This window comes from Megascapheus bottae, chromosome 23, assembly GCF_031878675.1.
Source record: "Megascapheus bottae isolate mThoBot1 chromosome 23, mThoBot2.hap1, whole genome shotgun sequence".
In the NCBI taxonomy this organism is placed as follows: domain Eukaryota; kingdom Metazoa; phylum Chordata; class Mammalia; order Rodentia; family Geomyidae; genus Megascapheus; species Megascapheus bottae.
The window spans coordinates 3,970,048-3,995,693 of NC_143531.1; the positions used below are offsets into that span (position 1 = coordinate 3,970,048).

General features: G+C 40.4%; 1 protein-coding gene across 2 annotated transcripts in view; it reads left to right on the forward strand.

Annotated features, from left to right (window-relative positions):
* The window catches only part of Prdm5 (PR/SET domain 5), a 121,406-nt gene that overhangs the window by 20,917 nt on the left and 74,843 nt on the right, over positions 1–25,646 (forward strand). For both annotated transcript variants that reach the window (XM_090356634.1, XM_090356635.1), the window contains exons 3-4: positions 15,392–15,514; positions 24,244–24,418. In XM_090356634.1, the coding sequence (XP_090212760.1) occupies positions 15,392–15,514; positions 24,244–24,418 (298 nt within the window). The remainder of the gene's footprint in view (positions 1–15,391; positions 15,515–24,243; positions 24,419–25,646) is intronic.

The window sequence follows — 25,646 nt, forward strand, 5'->3', positions numbered from 1 at the left end:
TGTCTGGGCTTGTCTGAACCCAGGCTGTAGATTGGCTTATATGTAGATGCAGAAAATGGGCCATATGCCTTGGGTTATGAAATTTGTTCAGGAAGCCCACGTTACATACTCTAGCTAATTCATCTGGGGCCCTTGAGCCCAGCCCAGTACTAGATATCATTATAGGCATAGAACAGTGTCCATTTGCTTGCCTGAGTGGCAAGAAGCAAGCTCATTTTCATCGAGTCAGTTCAATGTCCTATTTTAACTGTACACAAAACTAGGCAGCCTGCTGGACTTAGCATGTTAGCTTCCTCTTTCCTCCTCCACACAGTAGCTTCATGAACGGTGGAATGGCTCTGCTCTCAGGCCTGGGAACTATGTGTACATTCTATCAGTGATAGAGACCCAGGTGCATCAGACAGACAGACAGACAGACAGACGACAAGACAGACAGCTGTCTATCTACAGTGTTAGTACAAGACAATGACCTGGCCTTAACTCGTCTGCATCCCACCTCTACTTAGATTACATGTTTCTTCAGAACAGTTAATTGACCTTGGTTATAATAAGCAGTTTGTTTTGATTTCAGTTTTCATTCATTGTTTATGGGTTTAACTTAGTTGTAGTTTCCTGCTTAAAATGGTATTTTCGGGATCTGGGAATGTAGCTTATCGGTAGAATGCTTGCCTAGCATGCACAAAGCCCTGGGTTTGATTCCTCAGCACCACATAAACAGAAAAAAAGCAGGAAGTGGTACTATAGATCAAGTGGTAGAATGTTAACCTTGAATAAAAGGAAGCTCAGAGACAGTGTTCAGGCCCTATGACCAACAAGGGGAAAAAAAATAAGGACGATAATGTTTCCTTTGTTTCAATCGTCTCTGTGATCTTGAAGCTGAAATCCCATCGTCAGTTTTACATATTTAATTTAACCTCTGTCCCATCTAATTAAGTAGAGATGGCAAAGGAAAAGGCATTTCCCTTTTCTTGCTTCCTGCCTTGCTCTCTGGGCTTTGCTAAGCTGGGATTATTATGGATTTCACATGTCAATTTTTTTTTGTTCCAATAATAGAATTTTTTTTTAGGTATTGGACTTCTGAGGTCTTGGTTTTAATTCCTTGGACAGTTGACTGAAAATTTTCATTAATGTTTGAAATAACCTTCTAACTGGTTAAACTTTTTTTTTTTTTTAGAAATTAGAGCTCAAGATATGCCTATTAAAATAGTTTATACCACTAGTCCCAGAAAAATTATGGGCCCATTACTGTTGTAAATTTCTGGGTTTTTTTCTGAGGAATCATGGCATATAGGGGAAAAAGAATGAAGCCTCTAGCTTAGATTTCTGAAAGTATTAAGCTATTTAGCTACAGAATTTAGGAGAAAAGTAGTACCCAGATTATTGGAGAGCAACCCCTGGAAACCTGTGGTGTACAGAATTGATTTAGGTCAAATATACTCTAATGGTTGCAGAAACTCAGGAGAGCATAATAGATATGCGAGCCTTGCATTTTCACTTGGGCTTTTCTCACGGCTGCTGCTTCAGCATTTGAGCTGGAGTTCCACTCTGGCCTTTTCATGGTTAGTTGGAGATTTGTGTCGAAAGGACTTTCTGGCTATGGGGGCTTCAAACTGTGATCTTCGGATTTCAGCCTCCTGAGCTAGGATTACAGGCATGAGCCACAAGCTCCTGGCCTACTATAGCTCTGATTAAGGTGAAACATTTGATTGTGGGTGTCATGATAAGCTTTTGTAGGAGCTGGAGAAATCTGGGCTTAGAATTGATGAATGGCTGGCCATTCATGACCATAGGTCTCCCTGGAGTTTAATTCAATGGGAGGGTCTGTCCAATATTTTTATTGATTCATAAAAATTAAGTATGTATTTGCATAAGGTAGAGTAATGATAAGAATGTTTTCTCACTTAGATATTGTGGGAAAATTACATAAATTTACTATTCTAACTGTACATTTACATTCTTTTCTTTGTTATTATTATTGCTGTGCTGGAAATCTAATCTAGGGCCTCATTTATTATTTAGGCAAGTGCTCTACCACTGAGCTCCCCCAACCTGGATTATTGTAAGCATGCGGTATTTAGTGTTAAGTATCTTTATTCTCTTGTGAAACGTATTTCCAGAACTTTTTTTGTCTTGTGAATCTGAAACTCTGTACCCATTAAACATACATCGAAAACCTCCATCAGACATTTAAATTCAATGAATTTGGCTTGTTGAGACATTTCAAATAACAAATCACATAACATTTGTTTTCTTTATGGTGGTGGTGGTGGTGTGTGTGTGTGTGTGTGTGTGTGTGTGCCACTATTGGGGTTTGAACTCAGGATCTCTTCTTGCTTTGCTTTCTTGCTCAAAGCTGGCATTCTACCACTTGAGCCACAGCTCCATTTCCGGCTTTTTGCTTGTTCACTGGGAATAAGAATTTCAGGCCTTTTCTGCTCTGACCAGGGACTCACTGGGGGATTCTCAGAAACTTCTGTCTTTGGATCTTGAGTAGCTGGGAATACAGCCTTGAGCCACCACCTCCCATCTCATCAATCTTCTTTTCAAGGTTCATAAATCTTGTAGCCTGTGACTGAATTTCCTCCCTGTTTCCAGTTGAATTAGACTTCCTTGCATGCTCAAAGCACATTTGCCTGTACTTCACCTGCAGATGGGCATTCGTCATTACCCTTTCCTGACTATTTGGAATGGTGTTGCTATGAATGCGGTCTGCAGATGACTCCTCAATACTGCTTTCAACACATTTGGGTGTATACCCAGAAGTGGGATTTCTGGATCCTAGTAATAGTTGTACATTTAACTTTTCCTCTATTGTTTCCCCATCTTCTCAACAGGAAACCAAACTTCTGGTTTTTTTTTTTTCATCAGTCATGCAACTTGAACTCAGGGCCCTGGCATTTTTCCTGAGATTGTTTTACTCAAGGGTAGCTCTCTACTCTGTGAGCCATATCTCTGTTGCTAGGATTCTCGATCTGAGTCACCATTGCCCAGCAAAATTCTAGTTCTTTGTATATCCCTGACATTTACTGTTTCCTCATCCTCCTCTTTTACTATCTCATTCTTTCCTTCTTCCTTTTCCTCCTCTACTTTGTCTTCCTCCTTTTTCTTCTTTGTTTAAATACTAAGTGAGGGGTAAATAACATTTTAAGATATTTCATGAATATTCACAAATTGAGAGTAAGTAGGGCGATAAACCAACCATGTGATGAAATTAAGCATGGATCAGTGTAAGTTTTAGCAGTTAACCCGAAGGCTAATAGAGTTGATACTGAGTATCTACAAATGCCTCAGAACTAGCACTATTAATTATTTGGCAGCTAGAGCCAACACATGCCCACTGCAGCTGAGCTAGAGGCTGTTAAGGTCATGGAGTCAGGCTCCAGTTCTGTGTAGGGACTGAGGTCTGGGAGTTGGTTAAGGGACCCAGATATCCATGAAGAGCTGACCTGCAGCTGTGGACAGCCGTAAAGAATGAAAACCTGCACTGTACACCTGAAACAAAGCCGAAGTGAGAGCAGGTGGTTGTCCTCATGTGATTTACAGTGCTGTCTTGTGGCAAGATATGAAGGCACAGCTTTCCTACTTGAGGAAAGATCTGAACACACACACACACGGCAAACCAAAACCAGAATGCTGTTCTGTGAAACTAGGGGGGGAAGCATGTTTCTCATCAGTATAGGAAAAACTTGGGCAATAAGAAGGCTTGCACAGTCTGGGGAGAAGAGCCATGTGCTGTGGATTTAAGCGTCCTGCAAGGCCTGATGTAGCACCAGCTGCCTGTGCCACACCTGGAATGGGTGTGACCTTGGTGAGGTGGTTGCTCACAGAAAATGGAGACAAGAGACAAAACACTTCCTCACAAACAGCCTGAAATACACTGCTTAAGTAAATCTTGCCTTTAGTCTCTGGAATATTGTTTCATCTACTGATAATACTCTTTTCAGACAGTCCTTGAGTATTATGGATTCCTTGTCCTGCTTCCTCCTCTTCCTCCTCCCCTTCCTCCTCCTCTGCCTCCTCCTCCTGTTCTTCTTCCTCCTCCTCTTCCTCTTTCTCCTCCTGTTCCTCTTCCTCCTCTATTGGCTTTTCCTTCTTTTTTGGTGTCCTGGGGCTGGAACTCAGGGCCTGGGTGTAGCCTCTGAGCTTCTTTGGCTCAAGGTTGGCAATCTGCCACTTGAACTACAGCTTTACTTCAGACCTTTTTTTAACCTAGCTATTCAGACCTCCTGAATAGCTAGGATTTCAAGGCATGAGCCATTGGTGCCCCGCCATTCCAACCTTACCTCTACCTACATGCCTTCGCATTTGTGAATTAGTCAACTTGGGCTAGCACCTCATTTCTGGTGATTACCCCCCATATTTCTTCTGGGCTGGCTTGGGGTGTTTCCTGACTGTTCTGTCAGTACTCCAGGAGACCTGCAGGTCTGGTGGGTTGCTGGTACTACACACTGCACCTGTGGTGTCTGTTGCTCTCCTGCCCTCCCTCCACTGTGAACTCTCACAGCACCAACTGGATATAGTTGATCTTTGCTTTCTTCATGCAGGTAATTAGTGTTTATCAAATGAATGGAATTGTGTCCTAGACAGTATTTAGGTTAGCTGGTCAATGGATTTGGGAATACTAAGAGTTGGGTATATGTATTTCTTTCAGCTGGTGTTATCAGAAACATGACAGAGTTATAACTTGGATGTAGTTACTATTTACCCGATAAATCTTCCTTTTCTCTCCTCTTTCCTTCTTGCCTCTCTTCTCCCCCTCCTCACCTCCCTTTCCCTCTTACTGTTATTTCCTTTATTCTCTTCCTTTTGCTGATTCTGCATTCTCTTCCCCCTTTTCTTCCTTTCCTTCCTCCCTCCCTCCCTCCTCTCTCTCTCTCTCTCTCTCTCTCTCTCTCTCTCTCTCTCTCTCTCTCTCTCTCTCTCTCTCTCTCTCTCTCTCTCTCTCTTTCTCTCTCTTCCCCCCCCCCCCAGGCTTAGACTCAAAGCCTGGGCATAGTCCTTGAGCTGTTTTTGCTCAGGCCTAGCACTCTATGACTTGAATCCTAGATTATAAATTATTACAGGTAAGAATCTCATAGGCTTTGTTATCTGGGTAGCTTTGAACCATAGTCCTCAGGTCTCAGTCTCTTGAGTAGCTAGGATTTCAGGCATGAGCCATCAGTGAATGACTGTCTCCTTTCTTACACTGCCTCTTGCCCTTCTGTGTGGTCTTCTACAGAGTGCCTTCCCCAAGAGCTGGCCAGGCTGTTTCAATTTTACAGTTTATGCATTAATTTATCAAGCCCTCTAGTGCATGGGTTTTAACAGATTTCTCATCTCTGGGTGTTGAATTGAGGGCTTCTACACTATAGCTAGAGAGGTTCAAAGATGCCCTGCTCAGCTTCTGTACTTTGTTTTTTGGTGACTCTGGAGTTTGAACCCAGGAGCTTGTTCATGCATAGTGTCACTTTACCACTTGAGGCCCCTTCACAGCCCCCTTTGCATTTTTGTTACTTTGTTTTGGTGCCTGTTCTTGGGTTTGAACTCAGGGCCTGGGCATTTTCCTTGAGCTTTTTTGCTGAAAGCTAGCTTCACCACTTGAGTCTGAGTTCCACCTCTATTTTATTTTGGCAGTTAGTTGGAGAAAAGAATCTCCTGGACTTTCCTGACTGGGCTGGCTTTGAACTACAATCCTCAGATTTCAGCCTCCTGAGTAGCTATGATTATGGGTGTAAGTCATCAGCACCTGACAACTTTTTTTTTTTTAACACTTGCTGGTCTTGAACCACACTGCTCTTGTCTCTACTTTTCCAGTAGCTGGGATTACAGGAATGAGCCACTGCATCTAATTTATATGTTAATTTACATACTTGTCTTTCTGATTATTATGCATTTGTGCTGGCCAGTAGATGCCAACCATCTGCTGATTTGCTAATGTTTTAGCAAATACAGGCTTTGTTTGTATTTCAGATAGATTGCACTTTTATGTTTGCCAAGACTGTTTGTAGATTTTAGGTAGTAAACCACATGTGAGAGCAACAGGCAGGCCCGAAGTCTCTTTGAACAGCTTTTTATTTATCTGTAGCTTAGTATAAGCTATTGTCGAATTACTTCTTTCAGTTTCTTTGGCAAAAAAAATCATAGCTCTAATTTATGTTTAATAAAAAAAAGACCCGGGCTTAATGACTTTTTTTTGGAGTTAGGTGTATTAAAGAAAATCATTTTCATGCATGTCATCCCATTGTATTCAGTAGAGACTTGCTAAGCAGGGGTGAAAAAGTTTGCACAAATCTCTACCTGAGAACTTCTGTTCCCTTTTTTATAGAAAGAAGATTAATGTTTGTGGACTTGAATAAATTCTTTTTAATGATTTGGCTTATAATTTCCCTGCTGTATGATAAATGACTACTGCAAATGTACTTTTGTTCTCTGAAGAGTTTTTAGGGATATTTTGGTAATTACTGTTCTGATAGATGCATTTGTTACTTTTCAGGGTAATGAACTGTATTTAAAAACATCCTTTCTCCTGTCTTCCCTAGAGGTAAATTGAAATGCATACGTACACTTTGGCCTGGCATTTCAGAATACCTTTTGTATTTTATAAGTCCCCCGCAAAGGAGGGGGACTTGTGTTGACAAGTAGGGTAGGACTTGAGGACTTGCAAGGTGATTTTTCTTTTGAATTTCTGTACTAATTTCTTGATTCTGGGCTACCTGCAAAGAACATTGTGGACTTCCTACTAGGATAAGGAAGTTTGGGAATGGTTCACATCATGACCTCTATGTCTTTAGTGGGCACCATTGAAGGTCACAAATGAAGGTCATACCTTAGCAGCTTCCTGTGGTGCCACCTGTCCCAGCCATGTTGTACATAGTCAGTGCGTGAAGAATTCTGACCCCAGGGAGAACAATGTATTGTTCTTGAGTTCTGTGGAATTGTACCTTTCCCCAGTGCTGTTGGCAGGGCCCCTGTCTCATCTCTCTGGAGACAGAGGACACTGATGACTTGCTTAATCTCTCATTTTAACCTATTGGTCTATTTATCTTGTGGAACTATTTCCATTCAATAGCCTGGTGCCAGTGACTTAACTGTAAGCCTAGCTATTCAGGAGGCTGAAAGATGGAGGATTACAGCTGGAGACCTATCACTGGAGTCAGAGAATGGCTAGATTCCCATCTCCAAAGTAACCAGTAAAAAGTCAGGCAGCATTTGCATTGTATTCAATGTCACTATGTAAAAAATTAATTGTGCATCTTGTGGTTAGGGACAAGAGAAGGAAAACAGGAGAATGAAGGAATGGGTGGCATTGACCAAGAAACATGGTACACATAAGCTAACTTATGGAATTGTAAAACCCATTGTACAATTGCTTAATAAGAACAATAAAAACCAGGGCTGGAGTCATGGCCTGAGTGGGAGAGTACCAGTAGAGCAGCAGCAGATCGTGCCAACTCCAACAGTGCAAAACACAAAGGAACCTGATGCATTCATTACTGTGGATTAGCTCACTAGCAAAACGTTGGCCTCTGGCGAGGCAGTTTTAGTTATTGTCACCCTATTCTGTGCAGCTATTCATTTATTTAGTTGAAAAAAGTGACTGAGCGTGGTTGTGGAGATGGGGGCGTTGTTCCAGACTGCAGAACAAGGAACATTAACACAATCTCTGTGCTGGAATATTTTCCTAAAACAAAGGTTGACATCTGCTTGAATTGTGATATCATGGAAGCATATACACTTCTTGTTCAGATACCAAAGTTAAAGAAGATATTGTAAGTGGAAATAGTAAAGGTAAATGTAATAGGTAATGACATGTGGATCATCCAGATTTTTCAATGGTTTTTATTTTATGTATTTAGTTGGTGTTCATACTGAGAATTGAACTCAGGACCTGGATACCACCCATATTTTTTTTTCTCTCAGGGTCAGTGCTGTGCCACAGCTCCACTGCTGGTTTGTTTTGTGTGTGTGTGTGTGTGTGGGTGTGTGTGTGTGGGTGTGTGTGTGTGTGTGTGTGTGTGTGTGTTTTGCTGGTCAGAAATAAGAATCTCATGGACATTCCTGGCTAGGCTGACTTTGAACCGCTGTCCTCAGATCTCAGCCTCCTGAGTAGCTTGTATTATAGATATGAGCCATTGTATCTAGCTTCAGGTTTTAGAATGTTACCGAAGGTAAAATAGTAACTGCTCAAGGGAGGAGAGTATTGTCTCCTCCAAAGTTCTTCTGGGATGCAGGAGTTGTCAATACCCAGTGATATTTCCCTCATGCTGGATTGGAAGTCATGGTGGGTACAGTTCGTTTAATATTAGGGATTTTTGTACATACATTCAAGCATTTTTTCCCTCTCACTCCAATGGAAGTCTTACCTCTGGGCAAAGAAAGTGGTTTTGTTGCCTTGTAATTTTAGATGATTTAACTTAAAGGGCTGTTTGCAGGAGAATTAAAAACACTCCCCTGAGGATGCTGAGATTTGTAGGCACACCTTAAAACACTCAAAGTGAGGTTACACAATGCCACTGAGCATCAGTTTCCCCACATTCTTTTCTTTATTGTGTTCTTCATGTGTATTTTTAATGGCTTATTATGTTTTTATGAGGTGAAAAAAAGCAAATAGAAAAGTATTTATGGCCAATAGTTTCCTTATGTGTTAAATTCTTCCTCCAAGTCTGATAGTGCAGTGCGCACTGATTCTTAGGTCCCTTGTCTGGAATAAAATAAATAAAAATAAGTCCATATAATTTTAGGCTTAAGATGTGGAGAAGAGTAATGAAATGGGACTGGTGAATTGTAGAATTGTATGATTTTTTTAAAAAAAAAGTCAACAAGAAGAATGGACTATATCTGTTTGTATTTTATGAAAATACATGTAGCATTTCCTCTTTCTTCTCTCCTTTCCTCTCATTGAATTTTAAGCAAAATTTCTTACTTTAAACATATTATTTTTAAAGGATTGATACTGTTTTCATCTAAGCATTCATTAGAGATTACAGCAATTAATGATCACAACAGAAATGAATGGAATAGCAAAAGTGGACTGCATTGTGCAGCTAGCTTCAAGGGCCTGCACACCAGTATGTGACTGGGTGACCCTGGAGTGTATCATGTCACAGGAGTTCCCCAGGGACTGGCCAGCCAGAGCCAAGCCCAGGAAGACCACTGATCTGTGGGATTCTTGAGATAAAGCGTGATTATTATTTTAAGCTTCTGTAAGTAATAACAATGTAGGATGCTGATAATTTCTTGCAGCAGTAAGGTTTTGCTTCCAAAAGTGTGATATTTGCTTGATTCTTTGCTTGCTTGCTTTCTCCTTCCCTCCCTTCTTTCCTCCTTCTTCCCTCTCTCTCTCTCTCTCTCTCTCTCTCTCTTTCTTTCTTTCTTTCTTTCTTTCTTTCTTTCTTCTTTCGCTTCCTTCCTTCCTTCCTTCCTTCCTTCCTTCCTTCCTTCCTTCCTTCCTTCCTTCCTTTCTTTCTTTCTTTCTTTCTTTCTTTCTTTCTTTCTTTCTTTCTTTCTTTCTCTTTATCTCTTTCCCTTCCTCCCTCCCTTCCCTCCCTCCTTCCCTCCTTCTTCCCCCCCCTTTCACAAAGGATTTAAGGATGGTAAGAAGATAAGGGTGAGTAAGATAGAATGAATAGTGTAATTATGTCTCTAGACACCATCTTCCTCTCTGCTCGCCCCATATCCAAAAGTTATTCAATAATTTAAAGTCTTTACGGTCATAGAACTCTCTCTCTCTATATATATATGTTAATATACATATATAAGTATTTACATATAATACATAATTATATTACATATCTTTATATAAACATAATTTATATATTTGTGTATATATGCTTATATATGAATATACATATGGTTATATTGACCCAGATCAAAAATACAGTGATCTATGAGTGTGTCATGACCACTGGGAACGTAACTATGGTTGGGGTATTTGTTTTCTGTTGCTGCTGTACAAGTCACTACGGATTTAGTAATTTGAAACAATATTTTCCTCACTTTACAGTTCTGTGGGAATGAAGCCTGTAAGGGCTCTCTGCTTAGGCTCTTCCTAGGCAGAGCAGCGGCGCTAGCAGGACAGACTCTCACCTAGAGGTCTTGAGGATCTGTAAGCTTCCAGGTTCAATCAAGTTGCTGGCTGATTGTGGTGAGGCTGAAAGACCAAGGTCTTCCCTTTACTGCTGACCCTAGGCCAGAGATGGTTTTCAGCCAGATCTCTTGTGCTGTTCTCCTTCCTGGACTTCCTGTTTTCTCTTCTGACATGGTGGCTAATGGGCAAGTGAAAAACCTCTGCTTTCTAATGAAAGAGAGGCGTTAGTCCAGACTCTGTAGAGAAATCTCCCTTTCACACTATGGAGTTATAAGGAATAATGCCTTACCTCATTCCCAGGTCTATCCTTGCTCAGGCAAGGCATTCCAGAGACATCATGGGGAGAAGATAAGGGGGACTCATTCCCAGCCTTCTGTTCACCAACTGGCAACTGATGATCAAGGCTGTAAGAGTATAAAAGTCATACCACACAGTGGGGTTTGTCTCAAGCCCTAGCTCCAAATACAAATGAATCCTTCGAGTCTGCATTTCCTTGATTGGGGTTGTGACTCACTCCTTACCTGTCAAATGTGGCAAATGTGCCAGTGCCTGTTCATTTTCTCTGACTGAACAGAATATTTCTGTGTTTACTTCTGTCTGCCTGGGTGGAAAGATGAAATCAGCTGTGACCTATTTTGGGGTGCCTGGTTTCATTATTTAATTGTATTTCAAGTTTCATGTAACTTTTAAAAAAGTTGTTATTATAGGATTGATATACAGAGGGGTTACAGTTTCTTGAATTAGGTAATGAGTAATGAATACATTTTCTTTAAGAACCGTGTCTCTCCTTCTGTCACCCTCTTCTGGGTTTTCCATTCTGTCCCCATCCACAACACATCCAGTTCGTTTTCCATGTGGTGTACGGTGAGCTGCACTGCTGCATTTGTTTATCCTTGTTCCATCTTTTATGTGTCCTCCTAGTCCCCCGACATACAAATAAGGCAAAAAGACAAGAAGAAAAAAAACAAAAACAGCAACAATGGTAAGGAAAAAAATGTCTTGTTTCCTTTTCTTGGAGTTCATTTCATAGAATATCATCTTGTATGATTGTCTGTACATAGATTCTGAGCTTTGTCCACCAGTCCTATGAATAGTCTCCTTTTCCTTCAGTATGTGATGACCATAGTCCTGTATAATTTATCATGTCTCAGTGTGTGTGCATATATATACATGTGTGTGTATAGACACATATATATTTATTTTGATCAGACAAGGGCCTTATAGCTAAAATATACTTAGGACTCAAAAAAATAAACCCTCAAAAACTCAATAATCCAATCAAATAAAATAGATTAAAGACTTAAAGAGAGACTTCTTAGAACAAGAAAAAAAGAATGGCCAATAGACACATAGAGAAGTGTTCAAAATTTCTGGCCATGAAATAAATGCAAATCAAAACAACACTGAGATGCCTCTTCACTCCAGGTAGAATGGCCAATATTAGGAAACTAATAATAATAAATACTGGCAGGAGTGTGACTAAAAGGGAAATTTATTACACTGTTGATGGGTTGTAAATTTATTCAACCACTCTGGAAAGCAGTATGGAGTTTCCTTGAAAGATTAAACATAGAGCTCTCTTATGACCCAGCAGTCCCATTCCTGGGACTACAAATTAGGCCACACTAAAGCCTCCAGCACAACCATGTTCATTGCAGCATTGTTTCCAAAACCAAGATATGGAATCAACCTAGCTATCCTTCAGTGGATGAATGGATCAACAAAGTCTAGCATATATCTACAATGGAATTCTACTCATCCATCAAAAAGAATGATAATGGTCCATTGATAAGGAAATGGAAAGACTTGGAAGAAAATTATACTATATGAAGCTAGCCAGAGCCAAAGAAACACAGGCTGCATGGTTTCCCTCATTTATAATAATCAGATTTTGTCCAAAAATCTACAAGTAAGCACACTGAATGATCATCTATGATTTTTGTTTGCTACTGTTTATCTTCAATCTGGAAAAAAGACCCAAATCTGTGGTAGCCAGATAGAGCAGTGGGCACAGACTGAAAACCATGGAAGTTGTATGTGTGTAAAATTCCTTAGTGTAGAGAGTCAGACTCAAAGTCAAGAACCAACTATGTGGGCGTTTTTTCTTTCACACATGCCTTCTTTTCCTTTTCTGCTTCAGTTAACTATTTGTATAACTGGCATGCGATGCCTGAACAAACCACATAGATTTTGAAACAGATAAATTTTATTAGGAAATGAGAGCTGTGGAAGTGTGGCTTGAGTAATAGAGTGTCAGTCTTGAGTGAAAAAGCCAAGCAGTCGTGTTAAAGCTCTGAGTTCAAGATGTTCAAGTACCAAAAATATCTTTTGTCTACTACTATGAATTTTAATCGTCTATATGATGACTTATTAGAGAAAGTGAGTCCCAATAAATAAATACATTAGGACTATGTAAGTGATGGTAAATCAATAAATGTCATTTTGTGTTCAGAGTGACATATTTCAGAATTTTAGGAGAAAGTTGAATCCGTGCAGTTCCCAAAGATGGAATAGTGTGTGGAAAGAGAAGAGACTGCCAGAAAATTCGTGCATCTACTGGAGAGAAAATAAAAAATGAGTTACTAATTCTGAGTAGTTGAACATAGTTGGAGCCCAAGAGCCTGTGGAAAAAGAATATATGAATAAACAGTACTCCTGGTGAAAACTCTAAAAAAAAGTCTGACGTGTGCTCACCAAACTCAGCCAGAAAAATCTTGGTTATGTATCACATCGTAGAAGAAATAGTCCAGCTGTCAAACATGTCTAATGTATGGTGTGCTTAAATCTGAGTCATAGATGTGTGAATAAGCATGTCCTAAACAAGTTTACCTAAGCAGTTGACCCCTCAATTGGAGATAAGTTGGTAAGGAATTGAAGTTTCTTTAATGTTTTATTTTGTTTGTTTTTTTGTTGGTGGAACTGAGTCTTACATCCATGCTTGGCTTTTTCATTCAAGGCTGACTTAAAGTGAGCCACACCTTCTGGCTTTTCTGCTAGTTTATTGCAATAAAGAAAGTCCCTTGAGTTTGTTGGACTAGAGTAGCTTCAAGCCATCATGGTCCCATTTCAGCCTCCTGAGTAGCTAGGATTACACTGTTAGCCACCAGAGCCTCACGTTAAGTTAGACTTAACTTCAGTGACAGTTACAGATTTTAGGTTACATTTCTTTTAAAAACATGTTCCTCTCAGGTAAGTTGGCATTTTGCTGCCTTCTGGGTGCAGTTTGGTCTTCTGTTAAAATAAGTAGTTTTATTCCAGTGGCTGTGGCGAGGGAGATACTTGATAGGAAGGACTGGATTGTTCCCCATTTAAAATTGTGTATTGGTTTGGCAGGATGCTGTGTGAGTTGATGGAGCCAGTAATGTGCTTTATGTAGCTCCTGGCAGGTTTGCTGGGCGGGAATGGTGTTGTCTGGGCATGGGGGGTGGAGGGAAAGAGAAAGGGGGAGAGGAGGGAGGAGAAGGCGGGATGGGTGGGCTCTGAGCTGAGGGATGTACAGGGAAGCAGTACAGTTTTAATGTGCACACGTAAACATGTGGAAAGGGAATATGAAGTGTTTACTGTCCTAAATTCTTCTTTTAGCAGTTACAGTTATTGAACATTAAATGCGGTGTCCCAGTTTGGGTCTGGCCTTTTATTTGAGGATTCTGAGGGTTTATTGAAGCTTCTTTGGCATTGAAACAAACAGGACTCCTTGGCTAACTATGGTAGTCTATTATATCATAGGAAGAGATTAACTTTTTCTCCTACTTTTTACAGACGAACTTTTTCACTGACTTTTCATGTAGAGTAAGTGTATCACAGATGAGCGTTACTGTTTCTGCACAGTAACTGTACAGATAGCTTCCTGGCTTGTAGATGCACATATGATCTCACAATAGTCAGTTTGTCACTTTCTTGGTTATTTTTCCCTGCCCCTCCCTTGCCTCCTCACTGTTCTTTCCAAACCTCTGCTTTCTTAGCTTTTCCAAACCTAAACTTCCTATCAAGTTTCTTTCCAAACCTAAGCTTTTCCACTTGCTACTTCTCTGCCCGCAGCCGCTTTCCTCAGATCTTCCTTCTGTTGGAAATTCTTCTCAAGTTCACTCATCAAAAGTCTTTATCTGACTACTGCTAGGTTTCCTCCCCTCCCCCCATACTTCAAATGTTCACACTGCCTAATCTTTAAAGAAAGTTTTATCTGCGTTAAATTGCTGTGAGGTCCAAGGTTTTGTTTTGTTCACTGGAAGATTTCTAATCCTCAGCAGTTAAGAATGTGATGACTCAGTTGAACAAATGAATGATTATTCAGAAGCATAAGCAAACACATGTATTATTGGCTCAAAGATAACATGTTGAAAATTGGTTTTTCCTCACCTCAGATATGCACGGATAAATTTTAAACATTTGCATTTGTGCTACTTGGCATTGGAAATACTGTCGCTCATTCTTTCCTGTTCTCCACTGAATTCCAGAGGCAGATAAGCATGGAATGATAGCAGGCTGGGGATTGGTGTATATATTTTTATTAAACTGGGCAAGTAAGTGCCCATTCACTTAACAGTGAAGGGATTTGAGATAAACTAAATTCCAAGCGACTTGAATTTGGTAATTGTTTTTCTCTTCAATGAAATATTGAGTAAATCTGACCAGCAAAGTCATACATTCCCAGATAAAGAAAAGGAAACAATGAAAATAGAACACTTGGTGGAAATGAAGCCTTTCGGCACAACTGCTTAAAGATCACAAAATAATATATGAAACATAATTTAAGAAAAGAAAACACTACTCTCAGTAATTCATGAGCAGGCTATTAAAAGACGAGATGGGATTAATTTTGTTCATCCACTTAAAAAGCATGCATGCAATTCCGTCCTTTTGGATATCAGATCCATTGCATGGTTAGCTTAGAGAGTTCCCATTTATAGAGAGTGCTCAGTTAGCAGGAGGAGGGAGAAACTAAAAGTGGCCTCAGCTCCACTCTCTCAGTTGCGAAGTGAACTTTTTGGTTCTTTTCTGCACAATGGTAATTATGATACCTATATTCCAGTGCACCTACAAAGAGAAATCATTTTAGCCAGACACTAGCCATCCACACTAGATATTTCTGAGTGTTGATTGCAATGGTGAATCATCTAGACATAGCTCGCCAAATGAACCAAGTGGGCTTTGTTAAGACTTCCATTCAAGAGAAGAATGCTTGTTCAACTAGCATCTCTTCAACACCTGGCATTTAAAAAGTTCCATGCATGGGGACAACAATGAATCATGCACTACCCTTGGTATATGTAGTGATAAGGTTCATCACCGATTGCTGTGGGAATTCAGGAGCCTTTTCTGTTTCAGGTACGTGGGAGAAAGGGAGAAGTGTTGTACATTTTGGACGCCACCAACCCCAGACACTCCAACTGGCTGCGCTTCGTACATGAGGCCCCCTCCCAGGAACAGAAGAACTTGGCTGCCATTCAAGTGAGCTGATTCACGTCGTATTTGAAGTTTGCACTGTGGGGGGGAAAAATTCATTTGCAAATCACTGTCTTAACTTAGTTCCCAATGACCTGGCTCAAAATAGCAGGAACTAACTTTGAAAAAGCAGAGAGATCATAGGCTTGAGAATTTTTAAAGGGAGTGATTACACAGTTTGGTATATGTTAGGTAGATTTCACTTGTCAGATTTTTTTTTCAGTGAATTCTTGATAGCATTTTTGATTGAAGAGTTTATTTGGTCCCAAGGATACTGTGTTATTGTTTAAAGGAGATTTCAAAATGTCAGTTTCTTTGTGTACCACTAGACTTTGAGTCTCTGAGGGTCATGAGCTCGGCAAATTTCTTTAGAACCGGTGTGCGTGTGTGTGTGTGTGTGTGTGTGTGTGAGATCGATCACATTTTCTTGAGCCATTCATCAATTATAGGACATCTCGGTGGTTTTTATAACCTGGCTGTTGGGAATAGAACAGGAATGAGCCTGTAGGTACTTGGTCAAAGATTAGATGTCTGTTGGTATGTGGGTTTGTTTTTGGGCTTCTAATTGTTCCCATTGGTTTTAGAGTCTTTTTGGCAGGGGTGGGGAGTGGTCTTGGGGCTTGAACTTGGTCTAGGTGCTGTCCCTGAGCTCTTCAGCTCAAAGCTACCACCCTACCCCTGGGCCCTGGCATTGTCCCTGAGCTCTTCAGCTCAAGGCTACTGCCCTACCCTTGAGCCAAGCCCCACTTCTCATTTTTTGGTGGATCATGGGGGTTGAATTCTGGGCCTGGGCGCTGTCCCTGAGCTCTTCAGCTCAAGGCTACCGCCCTACCCTTTGAGCCATAGTCCCACTACCCATTTTTTAGTGATAATTGCAGATAAGAGTCTCACATTCTTTGGTGCCCAGGCTGGTCTTGAACCGCAGTCCTCAGACCTCAGACCCCTGAGTAGCTAGGATTACAGTTGTGAGCCTTACAGGTATGAGCCACTATGCCTCGCTTGTCTATCTCTTTTTTCTTTTTGCCAGTCCTGGGGCTTTAACTCAGGACTTGAGCATTGTCCTTGGGCTTTCTCAAGGCTAGAGCTCTACTACTTGAGTCACAGGACCACTTCTAGCTTTGTTTTCTATGTATGTGGTAATAAGGAATTGGACCTGGGTCTTCATGCATGCTAGGCCAGCACTCTATCATTAGGCCAAACTCCCAGCTTCTATCTCTTGTTTTTATCTCTTGTTTTTAAGCAACTTCATTTTCTGTGATAATATTTCTTCCTCTGTGTCATTTGCATTTATTTCCTTGAAAGACAATGGCAATTTTAAAATATTGCAATGGGAGCATGGTAAGGTTTAGATTACCATGGGATTAGAAATTATGTGAAATTTCACTTGAAATGTGTTAGACTTTCAGTCTGTTCAGAGACTGCTATGGATGTGTTTTGGTACAGAAGCAGTGGCAGTGACTTCAATTTCCTTTGAGCATTTTATGTCTTTTTTTGATATGGAAGGTTCAATACACTAGTACTACCTTTCTGTCACAGAGAACAACAAAGATCTTCATTAGATAACTTGAGGTAACATCTTAGTTGAACAGTAGCTGGAATAGCAGTCTACTGGGATTCAAAATCATATCTGAGCTACGGACAAAGAGTATAACAGTTAGGTCACATGGCTGGCATCCATGATGGCCTTCTAATTGGTTGGGATAGTCTCATGAAGATGGCACTCCAGAATCATGGAATTGGTAAGAGAAGGTGATAATGTTTTCTGCATTACATTATGAATCACTTGCATTCGAAATTGCATCTGAAATTTAGGGTATTCAGGAAATTTTTTATTTCAGCATAATATCCCAGGAGTAGAATAAATGAGAAACACTGTGGCCAGGCAGTGTGCTGGGTAGAAAATGTCAATACAAGGTCTGGATTTTTTGGAGAAGAAATTAAGAATTTGAGGTCACTTCTGGCAGAGGATGGGAACTCTTTTTGGATACTCAATTATATTTCCGTTCTCCATTTTATTTTGGAAAACTTGGCTTGGAAATCGTGGTTTAAGTGGCTGAATGACTGAAGAAGGATCTAGTAAGCAAACAATTCTTGCCACATGCATACTTTTCAGAATAGTCAGTTGCACTTTAAATTCAGACTCCTGCATAGCTTCCAACTTTGACTAGAAAATTCTAAATGTGAAAGATGAGCCTTACATAAAACAGAAGCTTCATTAAATAAATGGCGATTTTTATTAAATGTTTTGGCGCACTAAAGGGAAATTAGCATATATAGCATTTGGAAAGACATCCATCTCAGAAGTATTTTTGCAGGATTTTAAGATACTTCTTTTAAAAATGGTTAAATGCTTAGTTAAAATTATTTAGTTAAAGTAGCGAATCATTCCATTTAGTATTGGACTTTTGAATTCTTTGCTAATTACAGAAATAGGAAGTTCCATTTCATATTCTTATTTTTTGTGCTGATTCTGGGGTTTGAACTCAGGAATTGAGCACTGTTCTTGGGCTTTCTCAAGGCTAGAGCCTTCTTTGCTCAGGGATAGCACTCTACCACTTAAGTCACTGTCAGCTTTCAAGTAATGATGGATAAGTGGAAATAAGTGTCTCATATTTTCCTGCCTGGGCTGGCTTTGAACTGTGATCTTCAGATCTCAGCCTCCTGAGTAGCTAGGATTTATTTTACAAATGTGACTTATTTGTCATACCCATTTCATATTCTTTTCTTTTTTTTCTTTTTGCCAATCCTGGGGCTTGAACTCAGGAACTGAGCACTGTTCTTGGGCTTTCTCAAGGCTAGAGCTCTACCACCTGAGCCATAGCACCACTTGTGGCTTTTTTCTGTGTATGTGGTACCGAGGAATCGAACCTGGGTCTTTGTGCATACTAGGCACGAAGTACTCCACCAGTAAGCCAAACTCCCGGTCCCCATCTGATATTCTTAAGGGAATATTTTCAGTCACATCAGCCCCTTGACTGTTATATATTATTAGCACACATGGAAAGGTGACTAAGTGTTTTCAGGAAAAGATGGAGGATATAAAAATATCCTTTTAATTTGGGTCATTAAATTTGGACTGTTATTTACATCATAAGACATCTCAGTATGGTCTTCATGAACTTAGAAGAGTTTAGCAATTAAGCTGGGTATCCACACATCATTCTGATTCTGATGCCATTTTATACTTCCAATACCAGAGGAGCTGTTTGTCACAGATTATTGGATCTTTTTTTTTTCCTGCTTTGCGGGGGGGGGGGGGGGGGGGACAGCCCATAGAAGGCTGCTTATCCTGGGGACTTTTCTGGTGATGTGAAGTTTTAGACATGGGGGATCTAAGCGAACTTTGATACTCTTACAGCACAGATAGGACTTTTTCATTTAGGCCGGGTGCTGTATCACTTGAGTAACACTTCCACTTACGACTTTTTTAGTGGTTAATTACAGATCAAGAGTCTCATGGACTTTCTTACCTGGGCTGGCTTGGACTATGATCCTCAGATCTTAGCCTCTTGAGCAGCTAAGAGGACTGGTGTGAGCTACTAGCTCCATACAAATGTAAAGAACTGATGCTTGTTATAATGCTTAAAATGTTTCTGACCTAAACTGTCTTATTTGTATTTTTGAATAGATTATGATATCTATTATCTAACAAATCAATTCTAAATTTTGGGGGCTTAAAATAGTAAACCTTATTTCCTCTGGTTTTGAGGATAGGAAATCAGGGGCAGCATAGTTCTGGGTAGATCTGGGCTTCCAGCTCAGGACCTCTCATCCTGAGATAGCAATGAAGCAGAGAAGAGTTTGAGCAGAGTTAGGACAGCCTCAGGGATGTGACTGTTGGCAGGAAGTCTCAGGTCTTGCCATGTGGTCATGATCTTTCCAGACCTGCTGAGAACATGATGGTTTACGTCTCCTGGAGAGGGTGATGAGAGAGATAGAAAAAGAAAGAGACAGAGACAGCAAGAAAGACAGACTGAGACAGGCAGAGACCGTATTCTGCTATCTTTTGTAAAATCTTCATATAATAGCACACCACACATTCCTTTCTGTCCAGTACTGTCTGGCTCTTGGATCCCACCTGTTGCAGTGTGCTGGGAATACAGAGGATATGGGTATGGAGGAGACTCCACTGGGTCGTCTTCAAGGTTAGGGTGGTCCTCTAGGCTGGGGACAAGCCATTAATGCCCACCATGTACAGCATGGGACGATGGGCCAAGGTTAGTGAACAAAGTGAGCACAATATAGAATTAGAAGGAACAGAGTCAAGCTCAGTTTGTACAAGAGCAAGAAGGGAAGGGTTTTTTTTAATTTAATTTTTTATTTTTGTGCTGGTCATGAGGCTTGAAGTCAAGGCTGGAGTGCTGTTCCTGAGCTTTTTGTGCTCAATAGTCTATCACTTGAGGCACAACTACACTTCTGGTTTTTTTTGGTGGTTAAAGTTATGGACTTTGCTGCCAGGGCTGGCTTCAAACAGTGATCCTCAGATCTCAGCTTCCAGAGTAGTGAAGATTATAGGCATGGGCCACCTGTGCTCTGCAAGAAGGGAAAGCTTTTAAGTAGTAGACAGAGCATGAGCCAAACAGGTGACTTATTCAGTCAGCTGATTGGTACCTGGAACCTGCTGGTGGATTCAGGGCCCTGTACTCAACATTGCAGTTACTATGGTTCCCAGGGCAATCTGCTGCCTGACTCCATAGCAGTAGAAGTAACCACTGCGGCTCTGCTCCTCTGCTGGAGTTGACTATGATACCTACTGCATGGAATACTATAACAATTACATTCGAAGAGATGATGCTGTCTAAATCACCTGGCCCACACCCTCCAGTGTACATTATTTTCATGATCACTTCACCTTGATATGTTTGGAGCTTTCAGCTTTATAGGTTTGTTATGGTATACCACAGAGTACATGCTATTTTGCCTTTAAAAATTACCATTATCTTTATTTATACCAGGGAGTTACCACTCCACAAAGCAGTTTATGAATATAGTATATTTTGATCAATATCTCCCCTTTGGTCGTCATCCCACGTCCTTCTCAGTTCTACTCCTTCCCTCAATTTTCTTGCTTCATAGGTTGTACATTGAATTTTATGACTACACTTTACTTTCAGAGGCTTTTATTATATTAGTTCCATGTATACATATAATATACTTTGAACTGAAATGATCATAGTCTAAGAAAGTGAATCTCAGGAAACTGTCATTTGGTAAATGGGGAGATATCAAGGGGAAGGGGAAGAGGACTGAAGAAAGGAAGGGCAGGGAGTGCATTTATAATACCAAAGCATGTCCTATGAAATTAAGAAAACTGAGGGGATGGGTTGGTTTGGTAGGGATAGAGGAGAGCGATGAAAGGGATGAGTTGATCAACGTGAATTGTACCCATAAACTGATTTTTTTTTGCTTTTTATATTTTTTTGCCAGTCCTAGGACTTGAACTCAGGGCCTGGGCACTGTCCTTGGGTTTTCTCAAGGCTAGAGCTCTACTACTTGAGCCACATCATCACTTCTGGCTTTTTCTATATATGTGGTACCAAGGAATTGAACCCAGGTCTTTGTGCATGCTAGGCAAGCACTCTACCACCAGGCCCAACTTCCCTTCACCACCATTTTAAGATGATAAAAGTATACCTTTTTAAATGGAGAGATAGAGATGAACAATAAATAAGTAAACAAATAAATAAATGAACACAACTTTTTGATTAAAAGAAAACCCCAAACTATGAAATTATTCTTTATAAGAGAGTCCTGAATGTCGTATTTGACATTAAGTTTATTCGGAATAGTAATTTAGTATCATATTGATTATTTGACTTAAATTGTTACACAATTAAAACACAGAATGACATTTCATGTTAGTTACACTTACGTTTGCATTTGTAGGAGCCCAAGTTACCAAGGTGTTCATGATATCACTTAGATAATTTCTTCCTCTGTTGATTTGTGTCTGTGAATGAAGTTTCTCAAGAGCAGCCCAGATACCCATCATCTCTGCTATAGATCCTCCTGGCACCGAGGCTCCTTGTGGGGTCCCACTCGATAACTGGGCCCCTTCTCCAGCTCCCACACCTGGCATACTAAGTCCAGTGCGCCTCATCGGTTTGGCAGAAGATCCCATCTGTTTTCTTTAAAATAATTGAAAGCAAATGCTTCCACTTGAACTCTGCCCTACACTTTATGGGCATGTGCGTAGTTCACTTGGCAAAGAGTTACAGTTTTACACTGTGTGTGTGTGTGTACATGTGTACATTTCATTCTGCTGTCTCAGCGCCTTCATCTCTTAGCCAGATTGCTATGCAGTTAGGGACATTAAATCTTGATTTTCAGTATTACCCCGGATTAATAGATACTTTTAATTCAGATACTTTGTTGACATCTGGAGGGTTAAGGCTGGGCTACCTCAGAGAAGTGGGACTCAGATGAGGAATCAGCAAAGGTGAAAGGAAAGCAGGTATCTGCCGTCAGATGGAATGATAGGGTGTTTTCCATGTCACACTTACCACATGCCACAATGCAAGATTAGTATTGGAGACAACACTGAATTAAAGTATAGTGGGACTGTATCCAAATAAGACTTAAAAGGTATGGTCAAAAAAGAATGCTGAGGAATTTTTAGTTACTAGAAAGCATAGTGAAAAGACATGCTTTAGATGCAGTGAAAGAAACATCCTGTACAGTGCATTTACCAGAGGAAAAAATGACACACCAACTATCATATGTGTACACATGTTTTCAAACATTAAAACTAAAATCTGAACTGGGTGCTGGTGGCTCACTCCTGTAATCCTTGCTATTCAGGAAGCTGAGAACTGAGGATCATAGCTTAAAGCCAGCCTGGGCCGTAAAGGCTGTGAGACTCAAATCTCAAATTGATCATCCAAAAGCTAGAACTGGAGCTGTGGCTCAAGTAGTAGAGTTGCTAGCCTTGAGCACATGAAGCCCAGGGAAAGCCCAGCCTCTGAGTTCAAAACCCCAGGACCAGCATAATGAAAAAACAAAGCAACAACAAAAACCTCCCTATGCCCAAATCTGGGCATTCTATTTGCCCTTTCAAAATTGGAGCTATCTCTGATAATGAGTTTCAGATTATTTATAGAGGTTCTCCTTAAAAGTGTTATTCAAGTTTGTCAACAAAGTCGAGTGAATCAGAATGAGTCGGAAGGACTTAAGTGCTAGAACTAGCCACATTTAGTTCTTTATCGAGGGAGTTAACTTTCTTAGGAAAATTTCGACAGTATGTCATGCAGTCAATGAAGTAAATCGTAAAAGGTTAACTATGAAGTGCTACCTTTTATCATTGAATTAATAAACCATTCAAAAGAACGCATGCGATTTATCTCACAGTATGTACCTCTTTCAATTAGTGTAACTTGCAAAGCCTAGGTGCATTTTGGCCACCATGAGCTCTGCATTCTGAGGACTGTGTGAAGTCCAGAGCCTTTAGCGCATAGGTTTCTCTGCCTCTGTGGACTGTCAAGTTTGGGCTTTTAGAATCATGAGGCTTCCATAACTCAGCGCCATCAGAAGGAACTGTTTTTCTAGAAGAGACAACATTGGCCCAAAGTGTGCGAAGCCTGTGTAGATCACCTGAGCATACCTGACAGACAGATCTCAACAGAAGTTCTGAGTCACCAGAAGTCTAGTCTTTCTCATAGGGAAAGAGTGAAGACCCAGGTCTGAGGCTTTCTCTGTGACTGGCCCAAAGCCCAGATGTGTGCTCTGTACTCTGTAATGACAAGTGTGAGTTACTCTGGGATCTCTTTGGAAAGAAGGTTCTAAGGCATTTCTTCTTTGAGTCCATCACTGCTTTTTCTACATATCTTTCATTTCAACCTTAGCCTTTCTGCCTTCGAGAATTTTCTTGTAAAAAAATATTCAGACTAGCTACGCAGGAATCTGTGATCTGGGGATTGTCGTTTCAAACCAGTTCGAGCAGAAAAGTCTTGGAGACTTTTATTTCCAAGTAAGCACCGCCAGTCTGGAAGTAGAGCTGTGGCTAGAGTGATAGAGTATACTAGCCTTGAGTAATAAAGCTCAGAGACAGCACCCAAGCCCTGAGTTCAAGTTATAGGACCAGCCCCAAAACAACAACAATCAACTATTGTAATGCTCAACTTTGTGTTCTTTCTTCTCTCCTCTGTCACCTCAGTGGGCTTTGAAAAGTGAAGAGATGAGGTGTGTGTGTGTGTGTGTGTGTGTGATAGTTCAGCAAATAGCTTGAACTATGCAGCTGTCTATTCTTTCTGGCCATTTCTAGTCCAGCCTTTTGGAAATTCTGTAGGGAGAATAATTTGTTTGCCATTCTTCTTGTTGCCTTTGGAGCTTGAAGGTTTTTCTTTTTTATTCCATGGTAATATTTAATATTATGTATAACAAAATCTTCCTTGTTACATTACTGTCTCTTTGTGTGTACTTGGCACCATTGCCTCACAAATAACATCGACAGGTTTCAATAATTTCTGTATAAGGCCACTTCATGTTGAAGACTTCATTTACAAAGTTATTTATTTATCCCAATTTCTTCTGATAGAGATATGAATTTATTGTCTTTTTTCTAAAACACACTTTATACTGATCAGGTGACAGAGTTGGAGATACCAAAACAAAAACCCAAACCCAAACCCAAACCATGATAATAACCTTGGGTGGTACTTGAGCTTATCTTAATGATTTTGTAATTATTCCCCCAAAATAATGAATGGCTCAGCCTTTGGTTTCAACTTCCGTTTCAGGAAGGAGAGAACATTTTCTACTTGGCACTGGATGATATAGAAACAGACACGGAACTTCTGATTGGCTACCTGGACAGTGACATGGAAGCTGAGGAAGATGAGCAGCATATTTTGTCAGTGACCAGCGAAGAGGAAGAGGAGAATACCGCAGGACAGCCGGCAGCTGGCGGAAAAGGTGTTGTACCAGTCATTGGAGACCTGAGAGAAGAAAGTCATGGAAGCAATGGCACATGCACTGTTGGGATTGTAGATGCATTGCAGTATGATGTTATTAGGGTAGTGTTTTTGTCATGTGCTGTGCTCTTCGTCTGACTAGCACGAAAAGTATGGTGGAGGAAGGTAGCAGAGGGACTTTGTAGGACAACTAAGCTCAGAGCTGGGTTGCATTGTCAGGGGGAGAGTTGGGGTGTATGTGAACCCCTTAGCTCTCTAGTGAGGTGATAGATAGTGGAAATTTTCAATTGTTACTTTGGCTGGGCCTCTGATCACTCCTAAAACGCTCCGTGAGTCACTATGCCCTTGGAGAAAGATCAGAGCAGAGGTGAAGCAGGGCCTGGTTCCTGGTCCTCGGTCTTATTTGAGATTCTCTGGGATTCTAGAACTTCTGGGAAGTGTTGGTCATTTGTCCTGGCTTGGTAAAGGAAAAACCACGGTGGCTGAGGTCAGACCAGCCTATTACGTTAATCTTGTCTCTGTTACTTGGTTCTCCACGGTTATGGAATGAGATCACTTTCTCAGGAATCTTACATTCTAGTGATGGTTTCTGTTGCTTTACTTCAGTTAGATGATTTAATTTATTCTGTTTTCCCAGTATGCATTAGACTATATAGAATATGAGATTTGGGATGATAGCAGTTGTCCCTGTTTTCTTTTTTTTGGATTGTATATGAATATAATATCTCTAGCTCTTCTTTTCTATCTTTTCTATCTCTTCTTATTTCTTGCAACAACTTCAAAGTGCCACCATACATTTCAGAAAATTAAAGCATTTTCGAGAGTGTCATATCTCATTTCTTCCAAACATAAGTTCTTTTCTTTGTGAACCTTTTCTCTGGGTATTTTCTTTTAACTTCCTATGTATTTTTTAAATATAATTTTATTGTAATTAATAGAAGGGTTACATGATATTTGCCAGATAGAAGGTGCATTAATTCACATATATTGATACCCTTTCACATGTCTTGGTCCCCATTTCCCCTCCCCCCAACCTCCACCCCTTATCTTGTTCTACCCCCTGCCCTATCCAATTTCAAATAACCAAATACAAATATATACAATATATCAGATAACAAAGTGAGATACTGTAACAATATGAGATAACCAAGGGACAGCAAAAGAGATGAGAGATAACATAGTACCTTAAGGACAACAGTCATTCATTATATGGCTTTCATTTAGCGTCA